General features: G+C 36.7%; 1 protein-coding gene across 6 annotated transcripts in view; it reads right to left on the reverse strand.

Moving 5' to 3' along the window:
• TRPC4 (transient receptor potential cation channel subfamily C member 4) overlaps positions 1 to 25,990 on the reverse strand; it is a 214,132-nt gene that overhangs the window by 53,487 nt on the left and 134,655 nt on the right. For all 6 annotated transcript variants that reach the window (XM_008526732.2, XM_070578089.1, XM_070578091.1 and 3 more), the window contains one exon: positions 1,015 to 1,351. In XM_008526732.2, the coding sequence (XP_008524954.1) occupies positions 1,015 to 1,351 (337 nt within the window). The remainder of the gene's footprint in view (positions 1 to 1,014; positions 1,352 to 25,990) is intronic.

Raw genomic sequence — 25,990 nt, forward strand, 5'->3', positions numbered from 1 at the left:
TAAAGCTCACTTGAGAAAGTGTTTTTTTAGTAACATTCGAAAAACATATCAAATCCTGTTCCTGTGAACTTTTCTTATTGTCACTACTTAGAGTATTTATAATCCTTAAAATTGGAAAATGTATCTGTCTCAGATTCAGATATCATCCTTTTTTTCTTTCTGCCTTTTTCTCACTTTACAGTCTCTCCAGTAGTTTTGACAGTTAACCTAAACTGATCTTCTAAGATTGTGGATCATGAAACTTGTCACATGTTTTCTAATTAGTAAATCATGAGATGGTTGTGGTACCAGAGAGGTTTAAAATGATGAGCTAAGTTGAGAAAATGTGATTTCTCAGCAAACCACAGTAGGATAGAGGAAAGAATAATTAAAGTGTAAGTTTTAACTACGGTTAAAACAACAAGAGGAAAAGAAAAGATTTTTCCCAGCTGCTTTAAGGTTTTCTACTTTACTATGATTTTCTGCAGATTTAAACTTTCTTTTCTATGAAAAGAACAGAGATTGGAGAATGTCCTATTGTTTAATTTCCTATCATTTTGATTTAATATGTAATTTCACAGATAAACTTAAACGGATTGATTTAAAAAAATAGTTACAGTTACTTTATGTACAGAACCACTAATTCTGCAGGAGGATTTCTACTTGTCTTTTAGAAGGCATATCAATTAAGAAAACTAGAATGATTGCTTATATATGACCAATGAGACATATCGAAAGGCTTAAAAAGGCAAACATACAAATGAAAAACCCAGAAAATCATTCATGGGATATGAAGTCATTAAAATCTGGAATGCTAAAACTTAAGTTTACACTTCATAGGCTGCATTTGAGAGCAGGTCCACTACAGCTCGTAGCGATTTATTTAGCTTTAAGGATTAGGCCTTGGAGCTACAATGGTCAGCACCTGTTTTCAACATTCCTATGTCTCAAACTTTAATGAATATTCTTTCCTGAGCAACAAAATTCCATGGCAGTAACACGTTTTTATTATATTTTCTATAGTAACACATTTACCCAGGACCCACGGTAATATCATCCACTCGACGATGGTTGGTGGTGGACCTTGCCTGTTCAAGTCTGACCTGTCGATGTGCTGAGAGGCAAGCAGCAGCAGGAACAAAAAAGTCAAATAGGATGCTGTATGGCAGATGAACTTGATAAATGGCTTTCTGATGAACAGTCCAAGTGGGCTTTTAGGAGCTATAAGGTAGCACACAGAGAAGACAGGAAAAAGAAGTCCTATTATGAAACATGTCACCATCTTCACTGCCCAATGTCTTCTCCTCCAGCCTGGGAACTCATCGTACCACCGAGATGCAAGCAGCTGTTGGCAATTGGGCTGGGCAACAAACTGAATGGAAAGGAAAGGAAAAGGAAGAGTCAGTGTCACATGTAATGGTGTCAGTTCATCAAGAAAAACACACAGTTATCTTTAGAGTCAGTTCTGTTTTAAATAATTTTATATTTAGACAATCATAAAGCATTTTAATTCGTTCTGTGAACAAAGCCCATTTATTGGATATTTTATACCCAAGGCATAGTGCTTTGTGTTTAGCCAGACATGACAGAATTCAAAATACTATGGTTGAGCTTGAGGAAGCAAAAATAGAGCTGAGGAATAAGAATATTCATGGGAAATACTGATAAGTGAACAAAGCTGTGTACAAAGATAAATGCATATATGTACATATATAAGAATTGTGATATATGCATGGCATAAAATAAAAAATTTTAAATGGTTATTTCTTGGTTTAGTGGTTATTTTCTGGTTACGACATAATACTTGTTTTTCATTTATATCCTTGAGTATACTTTTAACATTTTCTATAATAAACACTAGTTTCATCATCAGAAAAAGTAAATATACTTTTAATTGGGTTGAGGCAATAAGAAAAACATACATGGAAACATATTAGGATTACCAAAATGTAAATAATCATAGCTAAATTTGGTGGAAATAATACAAATACCTTACCTAAGTATAATCAATTACCATATACAAAACTTTTCACAAACATGACATCATTTTATTCTGCTAACAAGTTTGAGATGTAGTGTAGACCTTACTCTATTTTAAGGATGAGGATAGAAGGAATTATAAGAAGTCAGTAAATTTATTCATTAGTAAATGATATAGTTTTGGACTAGTAAATGATAAAATTTTGGACTATCTGGTATGGTATCTTATTTTTCTTTTTCTGCACACTACCTTTCTCATTGGGACCGACAGCTAAGTGTTATATAAATTCAGAGGAAGTTTTCTCTTCCAGATGGAATGGTCCGAGAATGCTTCCCAGTGTGTCTGAGATATGAATAGGCAGATTTGTAAAAGCCGAGCAGAGAAGGGAAGGCAATTCATAACAAGGTATGGTGGGAGAGAGAGATCATACACTGATGAGAAAGTATATGGTGTGTTTATGGGATGCCCCATGAGCTGCTTTGACTGTAGTAGAAGATTTAGTCCCTTATAAGGGACTTGGGAAAGTTCTGTTGGCACCAAAAATAGGCCTACCCTGCAAGCAAACTGGATACTTGGCCCATTCATAGGACTCCCTCCTGCTCAGTATTTCCCATTTGCTTCTTCAGTCTTAGCCCGTATGGATCTCCTTTAGGCAAGACTTTGCCATTACTCTTTTTTGAGGGTAAGCAAGAAAACAATCTCTGGGTATACAGAAAGGGCCTCAATTATCACAAACCAAAAGCTGTTTGAGAGTTAAAGGAGCGACAGGTGATTTACTAGAAGAGCACTTCAGTAGTTGAGGTTAGTTGAGGTGTGCAACCACGTGGACTGGGCATAGAATGTTTTCTCATGCAGCTGTTTCTCTTCACCTTGTCTTGGATATCCCCCTCATCAAAGGACATAATGGGCAAAGAAATATGTAATAAATTAAGTTTACAATAATGGGTTAAGTAAAGGCATCTACAACAAAATAAAACTGCGTTTATCAAGACTGGGATGATGAGGCTCTCTTCATTACTTTGTAAGTAATTTATTTAAGTAAGTTTCAAGCTCTGTAATTAGTAAAGCTAAATTTTATAATTCAAAGAATAGCCTTTCTTAACACAATCCTTGCCTATTATTCTGGTCAAAAGCAGGTATCTGAAAGTCAAAATAGAGTTCTTGCTGATACATCTGCAGAGTACTGTCAAGAGTGATACAGGTCATTAACAAGCCCTCTTCTCTTTAAGAGTTGGTCCCCCCTCCACACACACACAATCCTTCCCATCAGCATTTTATAAACAAAGCATAGGCTACCATCTTCTTTCTATTTTTCATACAAAATATTCTTCATAGGATTAGAATTTAGCACAATTGAACGGTCTTAATACAAGGGAGTTAAAGAAACCTACAAAAAATGCAAGATAAAACAAGCATTTGCTACAATTTCACTAATCCTCGCAAATTGAAGAAACACTAGAAGGGATGAAGTATGAATAACACAGTTTATACACGCAGAAAAGGTAAAAGAAAAGTATGTACTTTGTTCAACATGGTCTGGGTAAATTCTAGGACGAACAAACTCTGCCCTTCCTGGCCAAAATCTCATTCGGGCATGGGATACTCCAGAGCAAATAACTTTATTGGGAGCACTTTAGTTTGCCTAGATAAATATTCCTGTTGCCTAATACACACACATAGACTGTGTTAAATTACCTAGAAGAAGAAAATCATTTAATCCTTGCCATTGCCAAGCACTAGGTTAGCCTTAATTTTTACTAATGCTTTTCCTTAAAAGACTTTTTTCTTTAATTATTGGAAAGCATACATCTATGCTTAGTAAACCAACACTGTACACAATTTTTTATTAAACACAGACAGTGAGGTTTATGCAGAAACAAAGAATAGAGACAGGACTATATATGAAGAGCAAGAATGAGTGTGTGTATTTTCCAAAAATTTGGATAGTATTTGCCTACAAATTTATTCTAATCATAGGATTGAAATAGCCCAAAGACTATTCCTAAGAATCACTGCAAATATAACTATTCTCACAATGGTTTTATACCCTCTTTCTACTACACCTGTTGGCTACATGTCTGCAGCAGCTTTCCCCAGATTGTATCCCATTATCTCATAAATTAACAGATTTTCCATGAAAAATTGATTTTTTTGGTTAAATTAGTTACCAAATTAAGGAGTAAAAGAATTAAACTTTTATATTACAGGACTTTTCAGAGTCTTTAATTGCTAAAGTACATTAAAACATTTCAATGATCTCTGTGTCCCCTCCTTCCTTTAGTTGATTATTTTCCTACATGATTCCTTCTTTGTACTTTGTTCCCTCTTTGTTCCCTCCTTCCTGCCTTTCTTTCTCTCTTTTTCCCCTCCCCCTGCCTGCTCGACTCTCTGTCTCTTGGTTTACTCAGTTTATTTAGAGGAACACTCAGCTTAACTCAAACCCCCTCTGAAGGACACCCTCAGAGCGGGGCCAACCTGTCTTTCTGACGCCTGCCACTGGTCCATCCCAGCAAAGCCCTCTCCAGAAAGGCCATCACATTGCCTGCAGCATGTTGGGAGCACAGATCCTGCCTTCTCTGCTGCATTTTTCTACTGCACACTGAGTCACAGGAACTACCATCTTCCACACCATTCCAGCACTGGCGGAAGTGGGGTTTCTTTTCAGGCACACTGTATGACAGGCCCGTCTCATCCTACAGTCGTTGGCCAATTCCAGCACAACTCTTGCTGTCACATTAAAATTCACATTAAAACATTATAAACATTCAAATTCACATTTGTGCCATGCATTTATGAAAGATACTCTGTAAAAAAAGAAAAACTTCCTATCCCACTTTTCAATAACCTTTAAAAACATTTCAAAAGCCTGATCTCATGGTTATTTATAAAATCATTGAGTCATGAATTCCAAACACTGAAGAAACTGTGAAGATTGTTGAATCAAATCTCATTTTTACAAATAAAGTGAGATCCAGTATTAACCATTTAAAAATAATTACTCAAAATACTAAAACACTCAAAACCATTAAGGAAACCAAGAAAAAAATGTTGAGGAGAATGAGAATAAAGCTGAAAAGTAAAAGCAACAAACAAAACACCAAAAAAACCCAAAACCAAACAAGAAACCTCACTACTACGTAGGGAAGAATTAAAATATTAATTGGATATGGACAAAGTAAGGAGAAGAGGATTCAAAAATTAATGGAGCCCTAATAATTAAAATAACTATGGATCAGATTTATTTGGCATTTGTCCTTTCTTCACCTTTCAGTTTTCCAACATATTTTTCTAGTTTAAAAATGTGTATCTGAAGTTCAGACTGGAGCCTTATTCTCTATAAGAGCAAAATCTAGATTCTGGTAACAACCAACCTGGCTAGTTTATGCATCTTGACTAAGTCAGATAGTTACATGTGAGTCTCAATTGACTGCTGGATGCTTATAAAGAGTGTTGAAACTTTTGGATTGAATGTTTTATAGTGATTTACATAAGGGCAACCTGATTCTTTTGCTTAAAAAGGACCACAGATTCATATACATGTCAATTTCCTCTTGGTCTTACTATTTATTCTTTAGCAACTCAAAAATAATATATATCCTTTGGGGTTTTATTTCCTCTGCCCAGGTGTGTTTTTCAACAATTCATTTTGTAATGTTAATAGTGAGGTTTAAGGATTATTTTAGGCAGAAGGGCTTCAGGGAATTTTTTCGTCCATAGCTGAGAAAACCTTTCTTCTACTTCAGCCCTAACTTCCTTCATAGCTGCCAATGCCCTTTAATTGTCTGGGTCTCCTCTTATTTCCTAGAGATAGCTCTGCTTGTGTTCCTAAGTAAAACAATTCTTCTAGTCTCCCTGAGCACAGTTATACCACACAACTAACCAGACCCTCCTACTTCACTAATCAAAGCATCATTTTCACCAGGTCCTCCCTAATTTAATTAAGCCAATAGCATTCTGCATCATCCATGAATTAGGCATTGGCTAGATAAGTGGGGAGAGGACCAAGATCTGTAAGAATCAGATAAATCTGTCTTCTGGGAACTCAAAATATGTTGGGGACTGATCATATGACTGGGTAACTTAATACAGTGCATTAAGACTTGTTATAAAAGGGGTAAAGAGTATAGGAGAGATTATGCTCAATATGAAATAATCAGAGGAAATTGAAGAAAGGAAGCGGAATTTGTTAGTTAAGCCTGAAATAACAGGTACAACTTGATAGGTGAATGTGTTTTAATTTAGATTTATAGAATATCATGTTAAAAACTTGAGAATGGAGTTAAATAGGTTCAGATGAGCTACCCTTCGTGAAGGGTTACAATCAATGGTGTATACACTATAGATAGGGTGTAAAGAGCAATTGCAGCCATATTTTGGGATATAAATGAAAATGTTTTTTGAGGCAATGCTTGTGTCTAAGTCCTTGCTGCTCAAAGTGTGAGCTGAAGCCAGTAACACTGACATCAATTGGGAGCTTGTAAGCAATGCAGATTCTCAGGTCCCACTTCAGACCTGCTCAACAAGGATCTGCATTTAACAGTGTGATTTCTATGAATGGTAAAATTTGATAAACACTGCTTTAAAGGATTTGATATCTAATGAAGTTATCTTTAGCTCCATTTTATCTGATAAACACCTAAAGTGTAGTTTTAATCCGATGTAAATACACATTGTAATGTCTATAAATCCTGGGAGTGTGTGTGTGTGTGTGTGTACACACGCATATGTAAGAGCAGGTATACAGGAGTTTGTTTTAAGCTAAACCCAGCTGTGGATGGTTCGAGAACTTGGATGATAGGGACTAGCCACAAAGTGGTGGTTCTCAGAGTTGAGTAAGCAACAGGATCACCTGGAAGCTTGTTAAAACTCATGTTCCTGAACTTCGCCCCCAGCGTTTTTTTTTTATGAGGAACATTAGCTCTAAGCTAACATCTGCTGCCAATCCTCCTCTTCTTGGTGAGGAAGAGTGGCCCTGAGCTAACAGCTGTGCCCATCTTCCTTGACTTTATACGTGGGATGCCTATCACAGCATGGCTTGCCAAGCAGTGCCACGTCCACACATGGGATCCAAACCTGCCAACCCCGGGCTGCTGAAGTCGAATGTGTGAACTTAACCACTGTGCCACTGGGCCAGCACATACCCCCAGCATTTCTGATTCAGTAGGCCCAAGGTAGGGCCCTAAACTTTGTATTTGTACCAAGTTCCCAGGTGACGCCGATGTTGCTGGTCCAGGGACCAACTTTTAAGAACCACTGCCTTAGAGAAAAAGACTTTTGAGCAATGTAGGATAGTCTTCCAGTTTTTCTAAATTTTTTCCTATTTTTTGCTTTACTCATTTAAGGTCATTCCTCTTATTGAGGTCATGAAAAGGCAAATTTCTGTAAGTAAAGATGCTTTTGAAGGGAGTTACAAAGAAGTCACACATCTAGCGAATGTTCTATGGTACAGATCAGTGTAATATCTAATTACAAGAATAAACACGAAAATATCAAGAGTAATCCCCACCAAGTCACTGACCTCTAGTGCAGATGGAAAATCTGAACATGGGGCAATGGCAGTCAGAGGACGAGAGCTGATCAATTCACTAGATAAGCATGAATGCCAGGAAGGGACCCAGACCAGCATGAAACAGACTGGGACACAGTGGACATGACAGACATGAATAGATGATAAAGAACCTGGACCAAAGAAGGAGAATAAAATTCTCATACCTAGTTTGTGACAGATAATTATCCTATGTATCACCATCTGCCCTCATCATAACCCTAAAGTAAAATGGCAAATCATATTGCCCTCAAGTATTTAGATATTATCGGGCTTAAGAGGCTACAGCCTTGGAAACAGCCCACTAGAATTTAGATCCTGTATCTGCTGCTTCCTGATTGCATGAATGTTAAAAATTATTAAACTCTCAGTGTGCCTTTCTCCTGGTCTATGAAATGGGGATAATAGAAACACTTATTTCATAAGGTCTTTGTAAAATTAAATGAATTAATACACAAAAAATACAGCAGTCCCTTGATCATAGTATATGTTCAATAAATGCCAGATATTATCATTACTGCACATATACACATATATATTTGCATACACAAGGATATGTGTATACACACACATCCATATACATATACAATCACTTATGTTTATACACAACATATATTATTCACTTTCAGCATATCACAGAGTGTTGTAGTTATACTTATTTATATATATTTACATATTGTATACCTAATTTTAATTCACATAATGTCACAAAATGGGGGATTAGTTTTAAAAGATTTCTACAAGGAACTTACATTCAGAAAATAATAATAATAATTCAAGCATAAGAAAATACCAATAAAATAACTAGTTGATTGAGTTTTTGTCAGCCTCATTAAAAAATAAAAAATTAACAAAGATTTAATCATTTCTGAGAAGATGCTGGCTAAAAAGCTTCAGATTAGTCAAGAAGACTAGTTGATAAACTTTAGATTCTGTCCGCTGCAAACTATCTTGGCCAACAAATGCCCTGGCTCCATCTTTTTCAAAGAATCTTCTCTCCAGTCAGAAAACCTCTCATTATTTTCCTTGGATATGCATGTCAAATTCAGAGCTACAGATTGAGATTCAAGGAATAGCTCCAAGCATATCACTAGGGCTCCACTTCTGATGTCTACACATCCAGAAGAGAAAATGATAACTAAACTCCATCTGATAGTGTTGGTGAGGCGGGGGCAGAATTAAACTTCTTAAATAATTTCTGGGCCTAAATTCAAAATTGGTTTGGCAACTGAGCTGGGATGATGAGTGGGCAGTAATGGGAAGTTGCAAATGCAGAGGCAAAGGAAATAAGGTGGGAGGTGATAAACTCAACATCGAATGCATTAAACTATTGAACTTGGCAAACAAACAAAATCCAATATAGGTAGTGGAAAGGTAGAGTCAACAGATATTGTTAGTTCTCTGAAAATCACAAAGGGCAGCTGTTGGTATAAATTCTACATCTATTCCCCAATAATCCTCTTCAGGGTGGATATGAAGAACTGTTTTACACTATTATGGAAAATAGATGAAAAAAATGCCAGTCATTTCTAGGTGGCTACCTAAGTGCTTTCTTAAAAGTGGAGAAGTGGAGACAGAAAATTATAGTTTTGAAGGAACCACCATTTATTGGTTGAATCATGTAGTTGAATAAGAGAATGGTAGATGGAAAATGGAGGAAAGTTTGGTCCTGATTCTAGCCAGCTCTGAACGGGCTGGTTCCCCAGTGTTTCTATAAGCCACCAACAATTTCTGCACAGAGAAGTGGCATGTTCAGAAAGGGTGTCCACTCTTAACTCAGAGTCTCCTGGAGAGACTCCTTCTGAGGAATAAACTCTTGCTTTACTTTCTTCCACTAGGACACGAACCTAGAAAGGAAAAGAGAGACACAATGGGAATGAATACTAGTTGTTCCCATGAGATGAAAGAATATAGTCACTCTCCTTTTCTCTTCCCTACCCTTTTCACATAACATCAAGACCAGCTCTTTCCGAGAAAATTAAATTGTACAAAACTCTGTAAAATAGGGTCTTCTTTATACCTTTTTTTCAGAATCAACAGTTGATATCACAGAAAAGACTCTCCCCTCTACCCTGCCAATTTATACACATAAATAATTTAAGTGAAGGTCACATTTGTTTCAAATGTGTTAGATCCTATAAACTGATAAGTTTTTAACTCTAGTCTCAGGGTCAAGAATAAGATCATTTCCTTTCATCCTTTCTAATCTCTTTTCCTTCCACCAACTCTTTTATGCCTCCCTGACAACAGTCCCTGAGACTATCTTGGCTAAGAGATTTTCTGGGCTAAAAAATAACACTCAGTTGTTAATTATCTGTTTATTGAGGTTGGAGTGAAATTAACTAGTTTAAGATGGAGAGAGAAAAGTCATGTGTTTTGGAACAAGCAGAGCCCACACAGTGGCTGCTCCTGCAGCTCGTGCTGTCTGCTCTAACTTGCACGGCAACAGAGGGGAGAGCAGAACATCAACAACACATAAAAGAGCCAAAAGGAGAAAGCAGTTTCACATAACTCTGCCAGTCTGTGACATCCGAGAAGAATAAAGAGTAAAGAGTCTGTTGAAAGGGAATTATTCTTTGGTGTCACTTTGCATTCTTTATCCCTCCCTCACTCATCTACTTGTTACCCATGCCTGTTTGTCTGCAGTTCCTCTCATGCTGACCCTCTTCTCCAGCCCCACTGCCCTAGCTCTAACCTAGGTCCTCAATTTCTCATAAGGATCATTAAAAAATGAGCTTCCTTTTTTCTTTTTCTTTTTTTTTTTTTTTAAAAAAAACAACCTAAGTTATGTCCTTAAAAACGAGAGATGTTGGGGCCAGCCTGGTGGTGTAGTGGTTAAAGTTCATGTGCTCCACTTCCATGGCACAGGGTTTGCAATGGATCCCAGGTTTGGACCGACACATTGCTCATCATGCCATGCTGTGGCAGTGTCCCATATACAAAATAGAGGAAGAATGGCATGGATGTTAGCTCAGGGCCAATCTTCTTCAAGCAAAAAGAGAAAGATTGGCAACAGATGTTAGCTCAGGGCCAATATTCCTCACCAAAAAACAAAAACAAAAGCAAAAGCAACAAAGGATGTATCATGTCCTCTCCTTCATTGTGTTTTTCAGGATTGCCACTTGCCATGAGTACAGGTGTTGCTTGTTCATGTCCTGGTCTGTGTAACCTTATGATAGCTCCCTGAGTTAATGCATAACCCAATGTGTAAAGACAGATTGTAAGGCATGTGTGAAGAATGACCCGAAATAAGGAATAAACTATTGTTCATGAGGATATTAGTTACTGAAATTGTGGACCTGCAACCCTCAACAGGAATTTGTCAAAGGAACTCAACCTGGACCTCATAGTGCAGCTAAGAACTTCACTGATTATTGTTTTAAACCAAGATACTGCTATCCTTCTGAACATTGAAAGTTTTTGTATATAAACTATATTTCCATATGATCTCTGAGGTTTTCTTAAAACATACTTGCTCATTGTGTTAGTTTCCTAAGGCTACCATGACAGAGTGCTGCAAACATGGTGACTTAAATTAACAAAAATGTATTATCCCACAGTTCTGGAGACTTGAAGTCCAAATTCAAGGTGTTGACAGGCCATGCTCTGTCTCAGACTCTGGGTGGAATCCTTCCTTGTTTTGTCCTGCCTTCTGGTAGTGGCTGTCAATCCTTGGCATTCTTTGGTTTATAGCTGCATATTCTGACTCTCTCTCTGTTGTCACACACATGGAATTCTCCCTGTGTGCCTCACTTACATCATCTCCTCTTTCCTTATAAGGACACTGGTCACATTGGATTAAGGGCCTATTTTACTCCAATATGAACTAAACTTAACTAATTTCATCTACAGTGGCCCTTTTTCCAAATAAGTTCAATTTTTGAGGTACTGGGGTTTAGGACTTCAGTATATCTTTTGGGGGGACATAATTCAAACCATACCTTCATAATTACTCATTTTCTAGTAGTTGCTTAGTGTATGGCTTTTGGTTCTATAATTTACATAAAATTTTCTATTTTGAATGCTACAATATATTTCAAGTCCATAAATAATTTTTAAAAACCCAGATAACTCTGTGTTGTAAACATTATCTTTTTAGATATGATTATTAGCCCATATATATTAGCAACCAATGTTCTGGATGAATTGAAGAAATATTGCAGTGGTGGATTGTGGTCTTGGATCTCTGTCTTTCACTTCATGTTCCATTTTCCTCCCTCTCCTCACTCCATTCTATTTTCCTAGTTCCTTACTTTCTCACAAGGATTTATGATAAATGGTAATGAGTAAGAAGAAATAAAGAAGAGAGAATTATCAATAAAATTACAAAATGAGGGGCCTCTACAGATAGCGAGTCAGCTATCCATGTGATGCAAGTTTAAGATTATCTGAAAAAAAGTCATATAAATAAAGCCATCTCCCATATCATTCTGCTGCTGTAGTTAAACCTTCTTCCTAAGGACTTTCTGGAGATGTGTGTATTTAAGTCGCATAACATGTTACATTGTTTAGGTAAGCAAGTTCGTGAAGCACATACACAGTTGTCACCTGGTTGAGACAGAGCTTTCACAAAATGGGATTAAAAAAATGCAGCTTTGGTGGCTGGAAAAATTAGAGGCATGAAATCTTGATCCAGTGCAGTGCTATACCCTCGCTGAAGAGCCCCAAGGATGCAGGGGAAATCTATGGATACTGAAGATCTGAGAGAAGGACATCTGAGATGGGAGTGTGTAATAAGAATCTCCAACATAAGAAAGACTTTGACTACCTATAGTTTTGCCTGATTTTATCATCTTCCAATTATTCAATTATTGGCATATTTTTTTCTATTGGAAAATTACCACTGGATAGTCACACAGATACATAAACTCAAATAGCTCACAATTCATTATTTTGGACTATAACACTGCTTATCCAACTGTATACATTATATTGCTTACTGATACACCATCCCCCCAATGAGACATGAACTCCTCTCTATCCAGTCATGGCCTAAGTAGGTAAGATCTAGAGAGTCCCTGGCATCAAAAACCTATGTTGTTTAACTCTAATTCCCTCTGACCTCATATAATTCAGCTATCTAAACACAACAACAAAAAACAAACAACCCAAATTAAAAGAATGGGCCCAAGATTTGAACAGATACCATCAAAAGACATCCTGCTGCTAAATAAGCAGGTGAAAGATGCTCAACATCGTTAGTCATTAGGGAAATGCAAATTAAAACCACAATAACACTACAAACCTATTAGAATGGCTAAAGTAAAAAACACTATCCATGATATGTGTTGGTAGGAATTGGAGAAACTAGAACTCTCATACATTGCCCATCAAAATGTAAATGGTCAACTACTTTAGAAAACAGTTCACAGTTTTTTAAAAACAAAATTATACACACACCTACCACGTGGTGAACCCATTCCAATCCCAGGAATTATCAAAAGAAAAGAAAGCATATGTCCATACAATAACTTGCATACAAATGTCATAGTGGCTTTGTTTTTAATAGCCAAAAACAAGAACAATTCAAATTTCCATCAACCAGTGAATGGATAAACAAAATGTGGTATATCCATTCCATAGAAGATTACTCAGTAATAAGAAAGGAAGCACTATTGATGGATTCACATGGTGGAATCTCAAAATAATTATGTTGAATGAAAGAAGCTGGAAGGAAAAAGAGCACACGGTGCATAATTCTATTTGCATAAACTCTAGAAAATGGGAACTAATCTACAGTGACAGAAAGCAGATCACCAGTTACCTGAGAAGGGGCACAGATGTGCAGAGAAAGGTTATAAGGAAACCTGTGGGGGCGATAGGTATGTTCACTATTTTAATTGTGGTGATATTTTCGCAAGTGTACACATATTACGAAAACTTACCGAAGTATTCACTTTAAACAGGTGCAGTTTATTGTATGTCAATTTTATCTTAATAAAGTTGTTTAGAAATGGTTGTCCCTATTTTGCTAGTGCCACAGAACATTCAGAATGGTCTACCTTCAATCTGTTACCAATCTTTGCAAGTCAGTCTCTTAACTTTCTCTTGTATTCATTTCCTATTTTATTTCAATACCATTCCCTAGTTCAGATTGTCATGAGATAGTATCATAATATCAAATGTCATTATTTCAGGCTTAAACTAGGAAAATAGTCTACTTTCTGCCCAAGTCTACTAGCCTCTGAGTTCTTCTTCTTCTAGCCTATGCACCATACTGCTGAGGTGGTGGACCTTGCAAGAAAAGTAACTGTGTCTCTTTCTCAGTAGAAGTCTGTATTGTTACTTCACGGTCTCCTGCAGGAACTTCCAGGTTTATGAAAGCCTACAAGGCCCTTAGCTTCTTTACCCTGACCCACATTTCCCCAGCCTTAGCTCCTCTACCTTGACCCAGCCTTTCCTCCCCGATCACATCTGAGTCTTTCTTACTATGTAGGTTTGCATATGCTGATACTTCTGTCTGGAATTATCCATCTCCCATGTTCTCATGCAGAATTCCTATTGGCCCTCCAACTCAGTTTCTAATTCTCTTGGTCACTGCTAGAGTCAATTGTTCTTTTTCCCTGTACTAATATTGTACCTTAAACATACAGTCACGATTGCACTTATTGCCTTTCTCTACCGCATATTAATTATGAGTTATAGTGAGATATTTGAAAGGGTACCACATTTTTCATCACTTGATCCCTGGCACCAGTGCCCTGGTATTAAGATGTCAATGAATGTTTACGCAACTGAATTAGCTGCTGAACATAGCTCAAGGCTCATGTGTCCATTTAATCAGGCACTTACCACTCATGTAATTTTCACAGAAAAGCCTAGGTGAAGTCATTAAACTCAGCACTAGGAAAGAGAGTACCTTATATTGTTGTGTTTATTTTCAGAAATTACAATATTAGCTGCTTTTCTCCTCCATATTGTAATGTGAAATAGTCCAGGCAGCTTCCTAAGAGATCCACTGTGTAGCTTGAGTGTGGGGTGAGAAGGCTGCCTCCGTCCAAGTTAGATGTCAGAGTTTAGAAACTATTGAAAATCAAATTCTTCCTGGAAAATACATCTTTACAAGGAGCAGAGAGGCAGTGTATTTCAAGTAGTTGTCAATGAAACGCACTTCAGAGACATGCAGTTCAATTCCACAAGAATCAATGAAAGAGGGGCAAGACCTGGAAGTGGCAAACACAGTCTTCAGTAGTCTTGAATCCTGTCAACACTGCTTTAAAAGAAGATAATAATAATAGTATTCTTTCTTCTACCTTGCTCTTTTGTACAACCAGAGATATGCATGTCTGATGAAAAATGTAAAAAAAAAAACAAAGAAAAAAAAGAGATAAAGCAATCTCAAGGAGCCTGTTTCCTTGAATATAAAACTGTTCATGATATCCAAACATTGGCAAGAAAAATCCAGTGCAAAATACCAAGAAAACATGATGTTAAAAATGCATATATATAAATTACAAATATTTTTTATCACGTTTAATCTCTTAGAGGATAGATATTGTTCACTACTCGTATAAAATTGAAACACTTTAGAAACAGATTCAAAGTTTTGTTCTCTGATGTTATTATCAAAGTATATCAGACAACATATATTGACAGGTTAAAGCAATTTGTATGTTTTGAACTGGAATTCTCAATACTCAGTATCACTCTGTTCCAAAAGATAAATATACCCCCATATTTCACTTCATCAAATTATAAGCTTCTGTAATACAATCTGTTTGTAAATTATGGATTGTCTCTAAAAGATTTTCAGTAGTTATGTTTAAATATCACAAGATGTGAGTGGAGTGTTTAGGCATCAGTCATGCATACATAATCTGACTCCAAAGTCCAAGGCAAATTCTATAACAAGCCTAGTGTATAGAAATAGTTTAATTTCTATTAAGTTTCCTATGCCAGCATTAGTATCCATTCCAACCTCCGCCCCCGCCACCCCCACCATGACCACCACAGTATAATTCAGGGAATCCTATGGGCAGTAATCCGACAATTTGTAACCCTTCTGCTACTCTGGGATACCTAAAATTGCTTATCTACTTTCCTAGCAGCAGAACGAAGACTATCTCTCTAGAACTGCTTATATTTAACTGGCAATGATCTGATTATGAGATGAAAAGAATTCATACAAAATTGCAGTAATTGGATTCACCTCAATTTTCATTTGCATTTGAAAAATGTTAAAAGGTAGTAAATGTCAGAGATTTAGGTCCAAGAACTGATGGAACCTGGGTTCTCCCCAGGTTCTTTCCACCCTGGGTTCTTCCCATTGCTCCTGTCTTGGGTCTGAGTCTCCTCACCTATACTGACTCTGGGAGGGGGAAGGGCAAGAAGTCTTCATGTCCTCAACCTTCAATGCCAGCACCCTCTCTGTCCTAAAACAGGGATTAGATTTCTTGGTTTAAACATAAAAGAGGCTTCATATTTGATAGTAAATTTAAATAGAGTTCCAGTCTTAGCAGTGATAAAGATAATCATATTTACACAGAATGCCTCTCTTTCTTTGGTGACTAGACTTAAAATAGAAATAAACGAAAGTTATGAGAAGGTTCACAAATGCTCAAGAGTTTCTTGCTGAATTCTCTCAAGTGTTAGGAAGTTCACTTGATAGCAAGCAGAACCTGTCTGCTTCATATCATGTAGACATATTGTGGCCAACTCTGCGTAACTATTTAACCTCCTCCAAACATTTATAACACAATTTTTGGTGCATCATACATATGCGAAATGTAGTCAAAATATTTACTTATATTTCTCTCAGGATAATTTTACTTTACCTAAAATATTTTTGAAAGCTAAAGACAGTTTGAACTTATTTTCTTTTACCAAATTCAGTAAGACCATGATACATTTTCTGGGTACTTTGGTAGACACCTCATTCCCTCATCTGAAAGGAATTCAAAAGTCACAATAGGGAATATTTTCATATCTGCTCCCAGAATTCAGGCATAGTGAGTGAGAGTCTCTAAAACATACAATATTTAGATTTAAAGTCCTAATTTCCAGTCATCATTTATTCACTTACTTGAAAGTGAAAAAGCTAAAGCCCCAAAGAGTGGCAAAGAAATTTTCTTTTTCTTTCTCCATATAAATAAATGGCATCCAAATAATCGCTACCTTCTCAGCAGGCTGAAAACAGATTTCTCATTTAGCAAAGGGCTAGAGGAGGCTTTATGACATAATTTCTTGGGATTGACATATTCTCACTATTTCATTTTTACCACAATAATCTTGTCATGTCTGTACAAGTTACAAGTCTGCTCAGGAAAGGAATGTCCTCCTCCAACTGAAGCCAAATCCAAAACCAAATTTTCCATCCCAGGATACTGTGAAGACAGAAAAGTGTGGGGATGTAACGACGTGGAGTCTCTTTAGAGGTAGTTTTTCACAGCGTCACTGCAGTATTGACCTCAAAAGGTAGCCAAATGTTTAAAGGCTAAAAATATTTTCTGAGTTGAGGATTTGGAACATTCCCGCATGACCTAAGAGGTAATGATATCTTCTGGTACTAAATATCAGCATCCAGATGCTGCCCAATACTCAGATTTGAAGGAAATTTAAAATGTCATAAAGATCTGTCAATCACATTGAAGAGATGTCAAATAAGTATAACATATAGAAAGTCTTGTCCTTGTGAAGAGTATAGATTTAATATTTAATAATAATTCTATTGGTAATCAATAATCATTGTAGAATTGCTAATTAAGTAGAGAAGGCAAAACTTTGTATGTGAAGCAACTGAAGAATGAGAAATTATATCTTCTTTCATCATTCACCTTTCCTCCCTTTGTACACACATTCTAAGCCCCAGTAGTCCCCTGTCCCAACAATGCCTCCTCCTTATTCAGCCTCTCCAACCATGCCATCTTCTTCTTCCCTGGCTGGTTTTCATTCTGAGAAAGTTTTCCAGAAACATCCTTCACAGTGGTGGGTTTTCTCTCTATATACACATATCAGCATCGATTGTAACACATAACATTATAATTAACTTTATTGCCATATTTATCTCTGTATACCCCCATAGCAACTTGATATTATTTATCTCTGCATCTATAATGCTTTGCAGAGTTTCAGGTACAAAGAAGATTCTTGAGAAATCTTTTTAGAGTAAATGAATAACTATATGAAAGACAACAGTAGAAAGACAAACTATCTACAGCTTTCAAAATTGTGCCTAGGTTATTTTATGGCTTTAATACTGCTATGTAGCCTGGAAGAAAGGGCCAAGTCTACACATATGGCTGAAAGCTAAAGAAAGAAATGTATACAATAAGATCTTGTTTCTAAAAGAAGTCAAAGATATATGGCACATTATATAACTGGCTTTAACACTCTGTCCTAAGAATTAAGAAGAAAATTACTGTCTCAATAAATAACCACGACCATGAGATATGGAAAAGGAACATATACTTTAATCCTGTTGTAAATTAATTACTGATTTCTGAGTGTTCCTGGATTATTAGACTTGTACTCTCCTGGTTTACATAAGCATTGAGATAAAACATTGATCCCGGGCTTATGTATAAGACTTGCAGTATCAGTAAAAACAAATGTTGATTGTGACTGTGTTTTAATAAGCAATGTTTGAAGAATAAAATAAATGAACAAATGCACAAAACTTGCTTTTTTTGGCTTCTGGTTTTAGTTTTAGAAGGAGTTGCTTATTTACATTTTTCAGATTTTGAGGGAGTAAGTTACTACTTCCACTCCCAAGAAAAAGTACTTGGTAAAATTTTCTCATTCCTATTTTTCAACTGTGGTAGAATTAATTTTACAGCTTTGGTATGGGATTAATTGTTTTCACATCAAAGAGAAGGGCACAGCGTAGAACTACAAATATCATATGATTTGTTTCCGAGCTAAATATACTGTTTAGTGGGTACATCCTACTTACCAATTACGTCATTCATCCCTTCTCCTGCTAGAAAAAAACTTCAACTGATGACTAACCTTCTTCATGGGTCTTGAATCTCTCTTACCTCTAAGGTATAGGATCTGTATGACTGAGATATCTGGCCATCAATTTTATTATAGATTCTCAATTAACAAGGGAACTGCCTCCACCCTTTTGGGCTGCTACAACAGAACATCAAAGACTGTGTGGCTTATGAATGACAGACATTTATTTTTCACAGTTCTGGAGACTGAGAAGTCCAAGATGGAGATGCCAGCAGATTCAGCGTCGGATAAGAGCCCAGTTCCTGGTTCATAGACAGCCATCTTTTCCCTGTAACTTCACATGGCAGAGGAGAGAAGGGATTTCTCTGGGGCCTCTTTTATAAGGACACTAATCCTATTCATGAGGGCTTCATCCTCATGGCCTAATCACCTACCGAAGACCCTACCTCCAAACACCTTGGGGGTTTAGGTTTCAACATGTGAATTGTAGGGGTGACACAAATATTCAGTCTACAGCAGGACTAAAGGAGATGAAGACAGAATTTTTGAAGAGAAAGATAGACTATGACTTTTATATCAAAGTAACCTATCGAGAAGTAAATTTCTAGGGTCTATGCAATGCTGTAAGATGTCTAATTAGCTATTTTCTCTTATATTAGGGAAAAGTTGATTTTATTCTCCAAAATGAGATTTTATTTAAAAATCCTTTTCACATAATAACAGTAAACCAAAGTCTGTTGAATATATGAATTCTCAAGTCAGTGTTCTAAAAGGTCACACTGAATCAGTTTAGACAAAACAGCACTAAACATCTTTTCTTAAAAGATATGTGCTTTTTACTAGAGATCTATTATTGCTGCTCATTTTGTAAACCTTCTTTTGTTAGCATTGTGCAAATCCACAAATAAAGATAATTAGTTTAATATCATATTAAATGGATGATCATAGTAACAGTTATTTCAAACAGAAGAATATTCTAATAATTTATAGTGTAAGCAACTGCACTTTGAAAATGTTAGGTGTGGTACAAATGGTGCAAAGATGATCATATTGTAACTTTATTCAGTTTGAAGCAGTTCATTAATTAGTTATGGAAATAAATCTCTGATTCTAGTTTAAAGATTACTAAATTCCGTAACATATGTTTTCCTTTTTTTTTTTTTTTTGAGGATTGAGTTCCCAGAATAAGTGAATCACCAAAATGTTATCAATTTAAAGTCCACTTTGATTATTTTCCCTCCCATTCAGAATATGAGTGTCACTGTAAGATGTAACAAACATATTTAAGAAAGAAATTGATAGTTTATGAAGAAATTTAAGCTGAGTCACCTCCTGTATTTCTTTACATATGGTTCACCTTAAATGCGTGGCTTATTTACCTTGTCCAGTAAAATATACACATTTCCTTTCCTCAGTCTAATGTAGCGCTGTTCCAAGACATACATCACGAGCCATACGCGTAATTTAAAATTTTCTAATAAATACACTTACAAAAAGGAAAATAGAAACAGATGAAATTAATTTTAATAATAGATTTCATTTAATCCAACCTATCATATTGTGAGGTATAAGCAATGTAAAACTTATTAATGAGATATTTTTCATTTTCTTCTTTTGTATCACATCTTGGCCATCTGGTGTGTATTTGACACTTAGATCACACTTCACTTTTGACAAACTACATTTCAAGGGCTTAATTGCCTCATGTGGCTGGTGGCTACTCTATAGACCACGCAGATCTAGAGTTTTTCAAATTATAGAGACTAATAGGTATCTTTTGAAAATTCAAAAGAAATCTCAAAAAGAGTCATGAGTACTGTATGTGGAGAAGAGTAATTCTGTTGTTTCAGTGGCTATTAATAAAAAATTTATTTCAGAAAGGAGTAACTGTACCTATTTCCCTGGCTAACCTCCTCTAAGCGTGACTAGCAAGCAGTCAACTAAATTGAATGATTCCCACATTTCTTGCCCTAGCTCCCCAATGCTACCTAGTGCAGGGAATTTGCACTCCTCTCTCCGCTTTAGAGTGTCCCTCCCTTATAGTGATCAGAAGAAACTAGATAATGAGGATCTGTAAGATTGCAGAAATGGAGCCTGCAGTCCCAGCCTTCTGTTCTTAGGAAGTCCTTTGGAGGCAGACAGCCCTGCCTAGGCAATGAGACCTGCTCCCACACACTTTTCATTGCCACCCAATCAGTAAGGAATCCACTGGTGTTGATAGTTCCTATTTTAAAATGTAAATAACACAGGAGTAGTTCAGTCTATCAGTCTGCGACATCTTTGCAAGCAATAATTTTAACAGGAAGTCAGATTACTTTCCTTCTTGCAAAGATTATCTTTCAGAGCAGGAGCAGGCTGTTCAGTTTTGATTTTGGAGCACTTCTTCAATGGGTTGGCCCGGGAGAGTTTCTACCGAAGGGAGATTTGGAGAACCTAATGGCCCTGGAAGAGGTGTCTCTAGAGATGGGTGAGAGACTGAAATGGAAGGGAGGGGTTGAAAGATATGGCCTGCACATTAGCAAACATCTCAAATGCCTGGGATCTCAAAATTTCAAACACCTGGCTTATTAATTATTTGCTTTTATTTCTCAAAAGAGAAAGAAATACAAGAGGTTTGTTTCTAACATTTATGATGCATATGATTGAAAAAGTTGAAAAAAGAAAATACCCACAGGCTCCCACATGCACACACTGTGTCAGACTTACCAAGATTTGTTCTTCTTAAAAAGTCAGAGGTGGAAGGTCCTTCAAAAATCATCAAGCCTCACTTCTTCATTTTAAAACCATGAAATTGAGGTCCATGGAGGTCAGATGAATTTTCCAGGGCCTCAATACTGGTTTGCGGCAGAGGCAGAGCTGGCTCCCTATCAGATGTGGGGCTGATTGGGACTGCCGGGTCAGTGGCAGGCTCGGGACTGAAGTCAACCCCAAAATGAAGTCAAAGTCGCACAGGTCTAAGCCCAACTCAGTAATTACAGATTTTGGATGCTGGTGGTATCACCAACATCACTTTATACCATTTTGCATTCTTTTATGTAGACAACGAAAGACATAAAATCAATAATACTTGTTTAATCAAGCTCTAAAAATTGGATGAAATAAAAGCTAAGCGCTCCATTCTAAAGTACTGGCTTTGCAGTTACGAGGGCATTTCTTTTTTTTCCCCTGATCTTATGAGTCCTTGAGATTGTTGTAGATTCTGTTTCTCATGATCTATACGACAAACAACCTTGAAGGAAAAAATGGCCCTTCCAAAGAGAAATGAGTATTTCTATTGCCTATCTTCCAAGTCTTACTTGGTGTTTCTAAAAAGAATTAAAAGCATGTCTCAAGCTTAAAGGATTTGAGGGAGAATAGTAATTTTATGCGGGATAAGATGTAGCGGCCTGGACATATATCAGGGGAAGAAAAAGACGAGCCAGGTGGAAAAAAAAAAAAAAAAGCTTGAATGCTTTGTTTTGTAGTTTGGTTTAGTTTAGCTTTTCTCAAACTTTCCAGACAGGGCAGAAACTCTGGAAGGTCAAGCAGAAGCATCACTTATTGATCCCAAGGATTAATGGAGCAATTTCCCCTGCTAAAGGAGAGATGTGCTCAGGAAGGCGAGAAGATGAATACAGCGACCAAGCAGTCATCATATTTAATAAGAATCTGGATATTCCTCACTTCAATTTCGACTTTTATATGGGAAGTGTCCAGATTCATCCCTACGCGTTCTTTTCCTGACTCCACATCTTCAAGCAATCACTGAGAAGGATGATTTTTCCTGCATCTTATATTTTTCACTCCCTCCTCCCATCACTCTTGCCCAAGCTACCATCATTTCTTGTCTGAAACATTTTAGTTATTTTCCCCACTCTGTTCTAAACACGGCACCTAAAGCGATCTTTTCAAAACACAAATTTAATCATGGCACTTTGCCGCTTAAGCCTTTTAAAAGCTTCTTGCAGCTTTTAGGATGAAAACTAAAATTCTTAATGAGGACATGCCTGATCTGGCTCCCGCCCACCATTCTCCAGAATTTCTCACACCCGTCGCCCTACTGTCCTCCGTGCTCCAGCCCCACGGGTCTTTCCCCACCACAGAATCACCCCACAGGATGCTCCCTTTGTCTGCAATGCTATCTATACCCCCACCTCTCCTCTACCTCTTTATCTCCCATTCCTCAGCCTGCCTGGAACATCAAGACCAGTTCAATGCCTCCTGGCATTGTTACAAAGCTTCTGATATTCTCCTTCGTTATACTTTTTAAAGGTCGCACTAATACACTTATTTGGGTAGTTATTGTTTTATACTATTTTCTCCCGCTAGACCACTAGTTACATAAGGACAAGAACTATACTTGTCATATTCACCTCTGCGATCCCAATGCCAAACAATGCCTGGCACATGTAGGTGTACAAATATATTTGTTTATGAATGATTGATAAATACATGTATGCAAGTATAAATAAATCAGTGAAAGTAATGTGATTCTCATCTCTCCTTCCCTAAACTAGTTCTCAGCATGCCGGCGAATTTGCAGGGGTCCCATGCTCTAAACCTGAAAGCACTTATCTATATCTAATTTCTGGACTTGTCCACCTTTTTTCTGAGATCTTTGCCTGAATACGGCTGGACAGTATAGCATGAGTCACCTGCTGTTCTCAAAGTGGAGAGAGATATGCTATTTGCAGGCTAAATGTGCATATCACCTGTGCATAGACCTATAAGGAAACAAACATAGGAACTCCTTTTATCTTGGGTTCAATAGTAGCAAATGAATACAGGAATCCTCTGTTTCATAGAGAAAATAATGTGGTATCATATGAAGTTATAGGCTCCAGAGTCAGAAATGAATGTCTTCAAAATGAAGATTATAAAAACAGCTACTTTTTTAAAAAAAGAATAAAATGAGACAAAGTATAAAAAGCGCTTATCACAGTACCAGGTGCAAAAATATTATTAGTTCTTTCCTTCTTCCCGCCCTCCCTTCCCAATGCACGTATCTGCATTGAGGCATTACACAGCTCAAAGCAATTTGCAAATATTTCTATATTCACTTGCAACTCTGTAATGAGAGAAGTGGGTTCGCTAAGTTCAATCATGTGTTACTCCAAGCCTTGAATCTGACCTTATAAAAATTATTATTCATTGGATCATCACATCATAGGCAGTTTTGTCACACAAGACACTTAAGAAATCTGCCCAATGAAATGTGATCTTGGTAATCATCCAGAATTGGCAATTATGAAAAACTGTCTTTCTCTCTTTTCCTGTAACAGTCTGTGGAGGTTTGACTGTGGCAAGAATTGAGTTGCTGGCTAGGAACCATTCCTGCCAACCCGGAAGAGAAACAATCAAGTAATTCAGAGAAGCCGTGGCCGTGTGCCTGCATGCCCCACTCCTTCTTGGGAGCCAAGGGCATGCCTTAGGCATCCTATTAATTTCTTACCTATAGGCTTTTGGCATGTCTTTAAGAGCCTTTCAACTTGATAAACCTTTGCTAGAATTAAATATATCATTTACGTGTGCTTGCCTGTATTTTAAAGAAAAGAGGAACATAAAAATTGTTTTCTCTTTTGGTTTGTGAATCAAAGGCAGAGAACAAATATTATTAAAAGTATTGTAAATTTTTTTCCAACAGAAAAACCTTCCGTGGTTGCAGTGACTTCCTGCACTGTCTCTCAGATGTGGCAATGTTCGGGCCATCACTTTACCCTCAGTGTCCAAGGAGATTTTACATATGAAAAAAATATAAGAATTACAAGTAGGAGGATGAATAAGTTCTTTAAAGAATGAGTACTTCCCAGTTTAGAAGAAAAAGAACTAGAAAAAATTTAAATTGGTGACTATATTTGATTAAATGGTGGCCCTCCTGAGTAAAAGTGTAGAGATACATCTCTATCTTACTATTAAAAATTCTTAGTAAAGCCTCTAATTACTAAATTGAAGTTAAACTTTGAGTCATAAAGTTATAAGTCAAGTAACCATAAAACTATTCATTTCAATTTACATTTCTATTTCATACCACCATTTCATAAGCAAGGATTTCTTTACCATACACTGACCAATAAAGGATAGTTCATGAAAAGAACACTGGTTTTGAGTTTCCTGCCAAGTTTTGTATAGGAAAACTTCTAAATGCGTTATTCTTTTTCAAAATGAAGTTGAACTCTGAACTACATAGCATATTAAGAAAGTAGTTAATACTGACTCTGTCTATGTAGCATATTCAGGAGGTGGTTAATACTAACTGAATCTACACAGCACATTCAGGAAGTGGTTAACACTGGGTATATGTGGTGGTGGGGCTGACGGGGGAGTGGTTTACCTTGAGGATTTATAAGACATTAGTGGTGAAATATGAATGCTGATTCTTAAATATTTTTGACATAAAATCTCAGATAAACAGATCTTAAGAAAACACAATCTCTCTACTTAACTGCTATTTTTAATCATTGCAAGTCTCAAGAAGCATGATATTTTTAAACTAGGAAGCTGGAAAAAAATTATTTTTAAATTGTCCTCTGCGAGTTTGTTTTCCTCATAGTTATTTCTCTTGGGTACATCTAAGTTTTGTGAGTTTTTTTAGATTCATACAGAAGACTGCAGTGGAAGAGAAATTTGGTGCAAAGAATGGTAAAATATCATAGACTAATATATATTCATACACACGTGCACTTGTTTAACTCTTTGACGTAAAGGCTTACGATGGGAGCATAATAATACACGTGGGTGGAAAACAAAAACGTCAGAACTGAGGCTGCCCGGGAGATAACAGCTTATTTCCATGACAATATTTCATATTCACGAGGTTTTACAGGGAGCTATAAAAGGGAGAAACAGGCTCAAGAACAATTTTCAAAATTGATAATAGAATTTACTTGTCATTAGTGAATTACCATGATTTAGAGATTTAAGATGGTTTATACTGGAGGCTTTCACAAAAAGTGAACAGCTAATACATGAAGATACCAGAAAATGGTTTTAGAACAGAGGGCTGCTTCTGTTTTTTTTTTTTTTTTTTAAAGATTGGCACCTGGGCTAACAACTGTTGCCAATCTTCTTTTTTTTTTTTTTTCTGCTTTATTTCCCACAACCCCCGGTACATAGTTGTATATCTTAGTTGCATATCCTTCTAGTTGTGGGACATGGGACGCTGCCTCAACGTGGCCTGACGAGCGGTGTCATGTCCGCGCCCAGGATCTGAACCCTGGGCCGCCACAGCAGAGAGCGCGAACTTAACCACTCAGCCACGGAGCCGGCCCCTTACAAACTTAAAGTATTTAAATCTACATTTTTAAATACTTTGGTTCATTAATATTATATTAAAATATGGTAAAATAGTCCAGATTTAAGATATTGCCCACAATAATGAAGTATAAAGCAGTGCCACCAACACAAAGCCTCAAAAAATGCTTAAAGAAGAGATTTCTAAACATGATATTAGTGCTCTTAAAAAAAATAGTTAACGTCCTGTATTTTGTTGCTGTTATTTTTCTGAGTTATTGTTTTCCAATAATATCATTTCAGTAAGAGAACAACAATGGTAAAGTTAAATAATGTGCTCATGTAGATTAATTCAATGAACATATTTAGCCATCTCTCAG

This window comes from Equus przewalskii, chromosome 16 (genome assembly GCF_037783145.1).
Source record: "Equus przewalskii isolate Varuska chromosome 16, EquPr2, whole genome shotgun sequence".
In the NCBI taxonomy this organism is placed as follows: Eukaryota; Metazoa; Chordata; class Mammalia; order Perissodactyla; family Equidae; genus Equus; species Equus przewalskii.